The following is a 12,882-nucleotide window of genomic DNA, read 5'->3' as shown; positions in this document are numbered from 1 at the left end:
GTTTTTATAGTCATCGCTTGTAGTTACGATTCATAATTATCATTATACGGTATAGTCATTGTGCTCTGCACAGTGTTGAACTGGCACTCAAATAAAAGAAGACGATGTCTTTGAAACCCATGAAACAAACATTTCTCCAGAGAGGACCGGGTGGAAATGTGCTCCTCTCAAAAATACGGGGGTTTGGGCACGCACGCCACGCACGCACGCAATCTGTATTCACCTTCCATTCTCTGTGTGTGTGTGTGTGTGTGTGTGTGTTCCAGCCACAGACAGAAGTGTGTGTGCTGCTCAGAGGCAGAAGAAAGCTCGGCACACGGAGCAGCCCAGTCCAAGGTTCCAACGACGGCCCGGCTCCCTGGAGCCAGCACACACGCACACGCCCGCGCCGGACCACTGTTAGTACACACACGCACACACACACACACACACACACACGCCCGCCCCGGACAACTGTTAGTACACACACACACACACACACACACACACACACACGCACACGCACACGCACACGCACACGCACACACACGCCCACCCCGGACAACTGTTAGTACACACACACATACAAACACACGTGCACACAAACGCGCACACACTCACCCACACCCACACAACGCCCGCCCCAGACAACTGTTAGTACACACACAACGCGCGCGCACGCACACGCGCACACATTGACACATACACCACGCCCGCCCTGGACAACTGTTAGTACACACACACATACACACACACACACACACACACACACACACACACACACACACACACACACACACACACACGCTGCATTGTGAGCTTGTAGACCTGAGAGGCTTATACTTATATTTGAAAACTCAGGACATTCTGCATAACGAGTATACTTTCACTTTTGATATACTTTAACTGCATTTTGATATACCAATACTTTGGTACTCGAAATTTCATTTCGACTTCCTGACTTTTACTCGTATAATACATTATACATTGCAATATTGATGCTTTTTTACTCAAGTAAAAAAATAAACGCCAGTATATACTTTCCACCTGCATGCATGCGCAGCTGCATATTAACGACCTCCTCCATGCTTCCTTCTTCCCTCTCCTGGCGCAGGTCCCGTGGTCTCCTCCTCCTTCCCTCTGTCCTCTGATGTCTTCGAAGGTGACATCTCCTCCTGCTCCTCCTCCTCCTCCTCCGCCGAGCACGGCGGCCTCCTCCCCCTCCCCCTCCGCCATCATCAGTCGCCAGCCTTCTCCTCCTCCTCGCCGCCGGGCCCCGCCCTCCTCCTCCCGGGTGACCAATTACTGAGTGACTTGTCGCCCGCCGGCCCGCCCCTCCACCCCCACCACCCCCACCACCACCACCACCACCACCACCACAGCCCACAGAGTCACGCTCAGGTGAGGACGATGATGACTGATTTGGATCGAAAAGGGGAGGGGATGTATATATACCTTCAAGGGGGGGCGTTCGTTCAAACACCTGAAATGCCAAATTATCGAATGAACTATATTATCCCATTTATAGGCCTGACGTCGAAATAAATAAAAAAAAGTCTTCTGAAAGAATATATATTCAAAGATTTGTGCCGCATTTTTACGATTTTTCTAAAATAGCAGACCTATACAAGCTCATAGCGCGCCACTCGGTGGCGCGCTACGAGCTTGTAGATCTGCTATTTTTCCAATAGCTAAAGTATAACATGATGCTTAGTTAAAACAACAGAACGGGTTCCCGTCCAAAATGGGTTATATACCGTAAACACGACGACGTGTAACGAGAACCGGTGTGGTTTTCGATTCACTGGATTTGAACGTCAATTTTGTCAGATATCGAGGCGCCCCCCCCCCTTTGAGTATAGTTTCAACTGGCCAGCCGAATTATCGCTATACAAGTATAGGATTGCACTAATTGTATACACCTGTGCATGAGGTCATTCTTTATCCCCCCCCCCTAAATAAGTCGGTGTCCTCCAAAAACGTATAGTTGCTGCATTTCAAGAATCAAAATGACACGTTATAGGCAGAGACAGGGTGGGCGCGGGGCAGTGGGTTCTCCGGACGTCTGTGGACAAAAAACGTTCCCAGTTTTCCATCCCTGGCAATTATCCTGGTCCAATTGCCCTTTCGGAAAAAGCTCACATGCAGGACTAAGGCAGTGGTTCTCAAACGTGGGTTCTGCGGGCGGTACCCCCAGGCTTCCTTGAGAGTTTTGATCCAAATGGACCCTTTATGAGTCTGTAACTCCGACAGTGTATACGAACCTTATAGCGAAATGTACCCCCGAAGGGTCCATTTGAGGACACTGAGGATTTGACACCGTTACATAGATTGGGGTGGTCCCAGAGATTAGAAACCAAAAGTATATCAACTGGGGTTCCTTCTGTGGCCTGCATGCCGCGTATCAAACCGGAGGTCACCTTGACACGAGAACTTGCTTGAGAAACACCGGACTAATAATAATAAATTAATATCCGCCAAAAAAGGGGGGGTCTTGACGAGCGCATTATTAGGTTTCCGGAGCACGCTATATGTGGCTAGAATAGAGAGTAAATGTTATAGCATAGACAGACAGGTGTATTAACAGGCTCACGGCGTCGCTCTGACATTCTCTCCTCTGTTTTCTTTTCTTCTCGCCTTTTTTTGCCTTTCACAGTCGGCTTTGGTGTTGCTCCCGGCAACCGAGGGCACCGGCCAGCCGACGGGCATGACGCTGCAGGGCGAAGCGACCTCCACGGCAACGACCGGGAGACCCGGCGGAATGTACGTGACCTCCTCCTCCTCGCCGGCCACGCCCCTGCTGCCAAAGGTATATGACCGCGAGGCTCGTTAGGAGGCTACAGGAGACAGGCTGGTGGGTTTTTCTCTCCCCCACCCCCACCCCCCAGCCTGTCCTTTGAACCACTTTTGAAACCTTGCATGGCCTCCCTGACTTTTGGGGGCATGTGAAAAGTGTACTGTCTGCAAGTCACACGGTATGCCAGTCACACGGTCTGTCTGTCTGTCTGTCTGTCTGTCTGTCTGTCATTGGTTAGACCAGTCATTAGTCCTACAACTACAACCTATCTCAAACAGCCTCACCCTAAACCTAACCTCCCACGGGGCAGCACACCTAAACCTAACCCATGTCTGACCAATGACTTGTCTAAACTAAGTATGCACCCTAACCTCCCACGGGGGCAGCACACCTAAACCTATAACCTTAACCCATGTCTCACCAATGACTAGTCTAAACTAAGTACTGTATATGCACCCCATCCTTCCAAGATACAGTCATGGGTAATGTTTAAACCATTGAAACCGGGGAAAGCATCTGAGCCATTTTGGATTTTAAGCCATATTTTATACGTTGGCTATTCCAAGCTTGTAGAGATCTGCTATTTGCGAAACATCATGAAACCTTTTTTATTTATTTATTTTTTAACTCAAAGCTTTTGCTTCTGGGTGTCCCTGGCTGGAACAACATATTTTGGAATAATGTCTGCCGGTCTGCCGCCAGCCAAGACATGCAATTCCGGGGGTTCTTTAATTGACACGAAGACCACTGTATACGTTTTTTTTCAGAAAAGAAAAACCAATAGGATTTTAGACGACATTTTGTAGAATCGGCCCCTGGAGAGGAAAATAAACCGTGTCCGTTGTCATTCTATTTAATTAGAGTTTGTGATGACGGACACTGTATACATGTTTTTCATTGAAACCCAAAGGTCAGGTCAGTCAGGGACCCGTGACCCCTCTGCATTCATTACTGTCAATTCACACAATTCATGTAGGGGCTCCATCCCAGGGCCCTGCAGGTTAACACACACACACACACACTCGCACACACTCACACACACACGCCCCCGCCCCCGCACACGCGCACGCACACATAAACACACACACACACACACACACACACACACACACACACACACACACACACACACACACACACACACACAGACACACATTGTCAGCTATACATATCGGTGTGTGTTGGCTCAGGTCTCGCGTTCGCATTTCATATCAGGATATGACCTTGGCATAAATCACTTTGAGTCACACATGACATGACCTGACGTGACGTTTTCGTGTGTGTGTGTGTGTAATATTCCCTTCTGGCACTGAGAACGTACAGTATACACTGTACCTCGTGCTGGTGCTACATACAGTGTAGTTGCATCGTTTCAAATGTACTTAAAACAATGAGCTATATAGGCCCTGCATGTTTGATACGTTTTTTTGAAAACAATTTAACTATCTTAACTTAATATGTATTCTTTGTTTTGTATTCATTCATAATATTCATCAAGAGTTATATTATTGGATCATGGATGAACCCGGCTATATATCTTCCCTATATTCCCGGGAAAGAACATCAAAATATATATTAATTTTTTTCCTTTTTCGGGCAAAGAGATTTGGTGTATAGACATAGCGAGGCTGCCAGCCCGGTCAATGAACTCAATTTAAATCAGTGGTCATTTCAACCTTTTTCCACATGAAAAGCCATTATTTATTTATTTATTTTGCATTTTGCCCCATGAATGAACCACCCTTTGATGAGATTTATATAGCCTCTCAGACTGACATCTTGGGGATAAGAGTTTGTCCCTCAATGACACGCCATATTGATGCTGGTATAGATGACAGACTATAATAAATTAAGCAATGCAGATGTTTAACAATAATTTGATACTCTTGAGAGCGGTCCATTTGGTTTCATTTTCACACTCTCAAGAGTTTAAGATCTTATATTAAGGGTGCAGACTTAGTTTAGACTAGTCATTGGTTGGTTAGACATGGGTTAAGGTTATAGGTTTAGGTGTGCTGCCCCCGTGGGAGGTTATAGGTTTAGGGTGAGGGTTTGAGATGGGTTGGGGTGCAGTACTTTAGACTAGTCATTGGTTTAGACATGGGTTAAGGTTAGGTTTAGGTGTGCTGCCCCCGTGGAAGGTTATAGGTTTAGGGTGAGGGTTTGAGATGGGTTGTAGTTGTAGGACTATATAATAATGACCCAAGGGTCCAACCATTTTGTTACCAGCTCTACATCGTTTAGCTGCAGGGGGACCACCTGGGTCCAGGTCTAAATGGTTATATTAACCCCTTCTTCTCTCTCTCTCTCTCTCTCTCTCTCTCTCATGGGTCCTCTCTGCAGACAGCTCGGCCCCCCGGCAGCCCCTCGGCCTCCGCCGCCCTGATCCCCTCCCTCGCCTCGGCCCGTCCCCCCCGTCCGCGGAAACCGCGGGAGACCAAACCCAAGATGAGGAAACTCAAATACCACCAGTACATTCCTCCTGACCAGAGAGTTAGCCCCGCGACCGCAGGTAACGTAAACCCCCAGGTTATGCCCTATACCGGTCACGTCAACTTTACGGTTGAGAATGGATTACGTTCACGTTGTCTCACGTATTTAAGTGTTATAGTTAAGAAATGTTATACTTGAGGGTGTGCGCTGTCGTGATTATATGAGGCGGGAGCTTAGGAAGCGTCGTTGAAGTGCCAATAATCACGATAACGCACAGCCTCTCATGTAATATACGCACAATAACACATCATCAAAATGTATTCATATTGTAATTTGTGGGGACATGGGAATGTATAAGCACAAAATGTTATTAAAACAACCATATTGATTTTGGGGGAAGCAATGTATTATTCTTTCTAAAATGTTTGAAGTTTTATAGTCTTATGATTGGTTTTCCCTTGAAAGATAATAATATTTTTTTTTAAAATCAGTTAAGTCTGAACTATCGTCATTTCCTCTAGTGGGAGGAGCCATTAAGAAGAGCCCCACCGCTGCCCAGCCCATCGTCGACCCCGCCTACTCTCATCTCCTGCAGAAACAGCAGGTGTTCCTGCAGCTGCAAATCCTCCAGAACCAGCAACAACACCAACAACAACAACAACAACAACACCAACAGCCAACACAACAACAGCAGCAGCAGCAGCAACAACCAACTAATGCTGTGCCCAGGTATGTTAAGTCTTTGGCTTCACTCACACCTGCACAACAGATTGCTGTATAGCTGATGCATTCAATTCAATTCAATTCAAAGGGCTTTATTGGCATGAGAAAACATACGTTTACATTGCCAAAGCAGAAAGAACAATACAACAATACAGCAATACAATCAAAACAAAAATTATGTACTTTGAAGGTCAGAATCTTCAATCTTCAATCTTCAATGATGCATGAGACTTGTTGACTGACGCAAGCTTAGCAATTCATGTCCAATGGGAGTCACATGGTTTGACACGGCATTTTTGTTGTACGAGGGGGTGGGGGCAGTCGAAACACAGCCGAAAGCCGCGCAACAAAAATGTTGCGTCAAACCACGTGACTCCCATTGGAAATGCATGACACTTTGACACCTACCCTTTGTTTGTTGTATGCTAGATCGAAAGGTGTGAGAGAGGCCTTATTGACTTCAGATTTACCTCATTCACACATCCAGTGATAAAACACGGAAAAGCAAAAATTGTTATATATATAAAAAAGAAATTACAGCGAGATAAAACAAGTTCTCTGTATCAGATCTCTGTATTTTTATATCTCTGTGTCAGACGAAAGATCAAAGAAATAATATGTTTTTATAAATTTAAAAACATAATCTCTTAACTTGGAAAAAGAAAGTGGTAAAAGTTGTCCTTCGCAGTGGATGGGAGGTGGCAGGAGGATTTAGTTAAAAGCCCCACGAGTGAAATTGCAGTGGGGGGGAGAGGGGTTCTGTTTCAGTGTTTTAGTTGCTCGTCAATGAGATGAGATTTCATTTTCCTATGCCATCTGCAGCGGAGGAGAAGCCAATCAGATGGCCAGGTTCTCCGGGGCGCAGCCTGTCGGCGCGCGGACAAACCACACCCCGGCGGACGAAAGCACCGGAACCCCGAAGCCCGAGCTGCTGCCTGCCAACCTCGTGGACCTAACGGTAAGAACAAGAGCGCCACCTGGAGGTCAGGCACCTTCATCACGGCTAAAAGAAAGAAAAGCGGGGGTGCGCTTGGGCTTGCCTAACTCTGGAAACCGTCCTTGGTTAAGGAAGGCAGTGGGTGCTCGGCTTTGAAAATAACTTAACTCATGAAGTGGAAAAAAAAAACGGCACTCCAAAAGACTGGCTCAGATGCGATTTCTCATGTTTATTTGAGAACGCTGACGCGTTTCTTCTCTGCTTCCCCCGAAACACGCCTGCGTTCTCTTTTTTTAAAATTAAATCGATTAATATCGTCGGGGATTCACGACGCTAATCGTCGGGATTGATATCGATATATATATCGATATACGTTATCGTTACATGCCTATATATATATATATATATATATATATATACAAATCATATACATTAACCGCTGCAACCCTATAATTTTGAAAATAACTAGGGCTCCATTTTCGTTACCGCTAAACCCCTTTATTTTACTAATTTGCGAAACATTTTTGAATAGTTAAAATGGCCACAGTCTACAAGCTCACAACGTGTCAATGTAGATTGGCTAGTTGAACTATTCAAAAATGTTTTTCAAAATAGTAAAAAAAAGCGGTGACGAAAATGGAGCCCCGGCCTATAGTCTCTTGGCTGAAACGTGAACGTCACTTGACCCCCCCCCCCTCCTCCTGCCCCTTCTCTTCCACTGTCACACCCCCCCCCCCCCCACCCCCTCACCCCCCTCTCTAACCGTCACCCATTAACCACCCCTCCCTCCCCCTCCCCCCTCTCCCTCTCCACAGGTGTCGGAGCTACGTCAGCAGCTGAGGAAACGCGGGCTGCCCGTGTCCGGCACCAAGCCGGCCCTGCTGCAGCGCCTCCGGCCCTTCCAGCTGCCCCACACCTGCCTGACCCCCACCCCCCTCTGCCAGCTGGGGGAGCCCCTCCTCCCCTCGCCGGCGGCCCCCACCACCCACACCCAGACCCCCGCCGCCGCCGCCCCCACCGCGCCGTCGCTGCTGCTGCTGCCGCCGCCGCTGACCCCCGTCATGAGTCACTGTAGTCCCAGCGGCAGCTCCCAGGCGTCCAGCTCCGCGCCCGACTCGCCCGTCTCCAGCCCCGGCCAACGCCTATACATCCAGGTTATTATTAGTAGTATAGTTGTTTTTTAGCATTTTTACTTATTTATTTTTCCTTTTTTTTATGGAATAACGTGAGCTTGCTATAGTTTTGTTTTTGATTTGTATACTAAAACTGAAATTGTATATATATATTTTTTTTAATAAAATAACTTTTTTGTAATATGGGGTGGTCATGGGCCAGGATTCAGTATAAGCTCATTTCGTCGAGTGCTTGTAGGACGACTTAGGCTATTTGTGAGGACATTAGTTTACTATAATAATAATAACCCTTGGTCTATACATTCAGCATATTTGTGAGGACATTAGTTTACTATAATAACCCTTGGTCTATTTGTGAGGACATTAGTTTACTATAATAACCCTTGGTCTATACATTCAGCCCAGCGGCGGAATTCCCAACGGAGTCCACCACGGCGGCGTTCCGGGCGTGGCGGTGAGCGTGGCGGGCGAACAGTGCAGCGTCTTCCTGGCGCCTCCCGCCGGCACCCCCTCGGGCACGCCCAGCCCCAGCCTGCCCCTCTCCTCCTCTTCGTCCCCTTGCTCCGCCTCCTCGCCGCTGCAGCAGTGTGGCGCCCCCTGGAGGACGGACCTGGAGCAGCAGATGGAGCTGAGCCTGGAGGAGGCGATGAGGGAGAGGAGAAGGAACCGACCGCGGGACCGCGCCTTCAGCACAGTGACTGAGGTGAGGACGGAGCCGTATACTCTCTCTCTCTCTCTTCATAGTGTTCACACATGGTTTAGAGTTTAGAGTTTAGGCATATAGTTTCTATGAGCTTAGGGTTAAGGTTGGGACGCCAACAAATATGTTAATGATGTTTAGAAGATTTAGAACACTTTCCTGGGGGTCTTTATGTGTGTAATATGTGGTTTTAGATATTTTTGATTTTAACAGTGTTCACGGTGTCACAGATACTGGTCTCACTTCCTTCCTGGACTCCATGTTGTCTCTGCCCTCCCCCTATCCACAAGGAGGAGCTGCTGTGCACCAAAGCATTATGGGAATTGTAGTCTTATTGTAGTGTTTTATGTCTTTGCAGTCGTGTGTTGGATCGCTCCATCCGTTCCTGCAACAGGATCCAGGCAGAGTCAGAGTGAAGACGGAGCCGGTGGACGAGCAGACCGAAGTCCTCTTTACCCAGGTAAAGAGGAGACGCAACAAAACGGTTTTTCGCGTTCGTGGCAGCGGTGTGATATATGTCCTGGCGCATGTCGACGCAAGTGATTCATTTGGTTCGGTTCAATGGTTGCTTGCAACTACATGCGTCTACTACTCACAACCATTTGGTTGCAAGGAGTTGGCCCATACTGTAGGTGAGGTTTGGGCCTAAAATAGGGTAATGTACTCAACTCAACTCAACTTTATTTATATAGCACGTTTTTCATGACCTGCAGGTCAACCAAAGTGCTGTACAGGTTCAAAAGAAGCAAAGAACAAAACAATACAATAAAGCAACCATTTAATGTACAGACACACGCACGCACGCACACACACACACACACACACACACAAACACACACTTACGTATCAAAACAATTTAAATGCTGTAATAAAGTAAAAAAGAAATACTTATACACTAGTAGTTTTAGCACTTTCCAACACCACTGCCCTAATGTTCCACAGGCCTGTGACCTTAAAATAAAGTTAAAATGCTATAGTTTGCCGAACCGCATCCTCTAAGGAACACGCACGCACGCACGCACGCTCACAAGCACACACACTTTGACACGCGCAACATTAGTTAAAGCATATAAATAGGACCCAGTTGACCGGGACGTACTGAAAATGTAAGAAAGTTTGTTTGACCTCACAAAAGAGAAATATACCAAGGGGAGACTGCATGCTGAGCCTCCGAGGAGAGCAAGATATTAACACACAAACACTCACACACGCATGCACGCACGCACGCACACCCGCTTACTGTTAGATTAGCCTAATCACATAAGGCAGGGTCCTATTAGAGGGTCTGATTGCCCTACATGTGCAGCACAGCAACATGACCTTACAGCGGAAATCCTCCAAACTTTAATTTCAAGGAGCCCCAAAGTTTGATATGCGAGGCATTATTGTCTCCATATGTTAACGTTTTGTGTTCTTTCATAAAGCCGAATTTGATGATACCACAGCGTCGCACAAAATAATCAAAAGTAGCAGCAGAACTGCAAGTCCGAAACGTGGCTTGAATTAGAATTTTGGACATACAAGGTTTCCATTCAACAGAGACGATATATATTTCTTTGTAAATGTATATATACAGTATAATATTTTGGGGACTTGACTTATTACTTACTGACTGTTTGAGTAACGGTGCCTTTGCAGTTATAGCATGCCTTATATGACCTGTCGACTAACAGTGTTCCTCCAATCACCAGGTGTTCTGCTGCCAGCCGTGCGACCCAATTGGCCAGGACTTTGAGCTGCCCGTTCAGATCACAGCCAGCCCGGTTCAGACTCCTCCCACTCCCTGCAGCGTCCGCAGCTTGGAGGAGGAGCTACAGGAGGCCATCCAGAAAGCACAGGTCAGTGTCAATTCAGTGGAAAGTAACTAAGTAGCCTACAGCGCATTTACATAAAGATGGAGTGCTGTGATATTTTTTTCTTCTGCAGGTGTGGTTAGAATATTGAAACAATCCCCTCAGGTCAGGTCATGCACAGTAGATTTGAGAAGTACGCCGGTTGGTTGTGACGCTTCAACATGTACGAGTTCTAAACAGAAACTTGAGATCAAAAGCAATGAAAAAAGAAGCTGAAAACAGGAAGGACATTCATTGAAAATACCTTCAAGAGAAACGTGAACGAAACCCATTACACCTGGAAACTGATTCAGATATAGCTTAACATGCGGCTATTAAGCAAAGTGTTCCATCATTTAGGGGATATTGCAGTTAAACACAAAGTGCCATTTTAAAAGGACCCACTTCACTTTAGCTAGAGCCATGGAAATATTAATACCACTTGAACTGCTAACATTCTGATTATGGGGAGAACATTCGCCCCAAAATAGCCTATCTAAAAGCTTTGCGATGTGATATCCACCATAAGAGAACAGTCAGCGATGCCTTCACTGGCCCATTTTAAAGTTGAACATAAATATTATTGGACCATGGAATATTGAATATTCTATAAGCCCGCTCAAAGCTCAAAACAGCCCTATCTCTGTCAAATGTTTGGCCGGTCAAACTAGAACAAATGGATTATTGAGGCGGGAAATTGACCTCTGTCCAACACAATGTAGCCTATATATATGATGAATATTTTATTGTGCAGTTAGAAAATGAAATGTTGCATGTGTCTCCTCTACAGATGGGCCCCAGTCAGTCCCTAGAAGACATTCTAAATGAAATGTTGCATGCATGTGTCTCCTCTACAGATGGGCCCCAGTCAGTCCCTAGAAGACATTCTAAATGAAATGTTGCATGTGTCTCCTCTACAGATGGGCCCCAGTCAGTCCCTAGAAGACATCCTGGATGACTGGATGCCGTTGCCGAGCTATCATGTCGGTCAGTACTATCTCCTAACCACTGTAAACCTGCCGTCGCAACAACATGTTGTAAGACATTGTGGGGGTCTTTTTCGGCCCTTTATATTGATTGTCAGTCAGTGAGAGATATAGACAGGACACTGGGAGAGAGACAATTCGACCTACTAGGTCTTCAGCAGGCAAAAAGGATGATTGATATTTGCCCGATGAAGACTTAGTAGGTTGAAATGTTGCAATCTGTTGCCTCTAAAATAAAGTAAGTCTCGATCAGTAAATCAGATTTTTTTTACCACTGAGCTAATCGGGGATGAATAGAATCTTGACCATCAGGTCTATAGGTGACCTTTGACACGACCTATAAACGTCTCAATAGAGGAGCAGGGAAACTGAAACACAACCACCCCGCAATTGTATAAGTTATACTGTATTAACATGCTCTAGTCTAACATACAGATTGGACAAAACGTACTTTTATTAGTTAGTTAGTTTGTCACGTAGTGAGGCTTTAAAAAAAATTCAATTAATTTAACCCATTCTGACCTGAGATCAGATTCATACGAGGTTTCCACTGGACACACACTGGTCTGATTAACCCATTCTGACCTGAGATCAGATTCTAAAAAATGTCAGTCGTTCTTCGATTTTTCAAAAATAGCAGACCTACAAGCTCGTAGCGCGCCACTCGGTGGCGCGCTATGAGCTTGTAGATCTGCTATTTTTCAATAGCTAAAGCACAACATGATGCTAACACCAAAATGGGTTCCCGTTCAGAATGGGTTATAAACCGCTCTCCGTTCACTCCAGCTCTTTTGGACGCCGCCGCCGCCCACATCAACGACGTGCCCCAGCAGCAGAGCGACCAATCGCAGCAGCCCTCCTCCCAGCAGAGCGACCAGTCGCAGCGGCCCTCCCCACAGCAAAGCCACCAATCGCAGCCCTCCTCCTCCTCCCAGCAGAGTGACCAACCGCAGCAGCAGCAGCCCTCCCTCATGCAGCAGCAGCAGCAGAGCGACCAATCGCAGCCCGGCGGCTCCGCCCTGCAGCAGCAGCCCATCGGCGTTGGCAACAACAACAACAAAGACGACCGGAACTTCCTGTCGTCGCCGCTCTGCTCCTCCCTCCTGCTGGAGATGCCGCCGTCTCCCGTGGTGGTGACGTCGTCGGCCGCCGCCGCCGCCGCCCCGCCGCCGCCGCCGCTCCAACCCCTCCTCCCTCCCCCCTGCGCCTCCTCCCCTCTCTCCTCGCCCTCCTCGGCGCGGGGAGGAGGAGGAGGAGGCGGAGTCGGCAGGAAGAGGCGGGCCGCCGTCGCCTTCTTCGACCCCTCGGAGTGGCTGGAGACGCTGTCGTGCGGGCTCCGCCCCCTCAGCCCGGCGGCGCCGG

At 47.3% G+C, this 12,882-nt stretch overlaps 1 protein-coding gene across 1 annotated transcript in view; it reads left to right on the top strand.

The window, feature by feature from the left end:
• LOC308318892 (uncharacterized protein) overlaps positions 1-12,882 on the top strand; it is a 31,733-nt gene that overhangs the window by 18,683 nt on the left and 168 nt on the right. The window contains exons 6-17 of the mRNA XM_080768606.1: positions 267-398; positions 1,094-1,380; positions 2,636-2,788; positions 5,120-5,288; positions 5,731-5,938; positions 6,755-6,890; positions 7,685-8,023; positions 8,403-8,705; positions 9,061-9,162; positions 10,394-10,540; positions 11,455-11,521; positions 12,307-12,882. The exon at positions 12,307-12,882 is cut by the window's right edge and continues 168 nt beyond it. Of these exons, the coding sequence (XP_080624732.1) occupies positions 267-398; positions 1,094-1,380; positions 2,636-2,788; positions 5,120-5,288; positions 5,731-5,938; positions 6,755-6,890; positions 7,685-8,023; positions 8,403-8,705; positions 9,061-9,162; positions 10,394-10,540; positions 11,455-11,521; positions 12,307-12,882 (2,619 nt within the window). The remainder of the gene's footprint in view (positions 1-266; positions 399-1,093; positions 1,381-2,635; positions 2,789-5,119; positions 5,289-5,730; positions 5,939-6,754; positions 6,891-7,684; positions 8,024-8,402; positions 8,706-9,060; positions 9,163-10,393; positions 10,541-11,454; positions 11,522-12,306) is intronic.

The sequence above is a fragment of the Protomyctophum bolini genome (genome assembly GCF_963924005.1).
Source record: "Protomyctophum bolini genome assembly, chromosome: 7".
Classification (NCBI taxonomy): domain Eukaryota; kingdom Metazoa; phylum Chordata; class Actinopteri; order Myctophiformes; family Myctophidae; genus Protomyctophum; species Protomyctophum bolini.
Note: the sequence above shows the minus strand (reverse complement) of the source record. Positions and strands in the feature narration are given on the sequence as shown.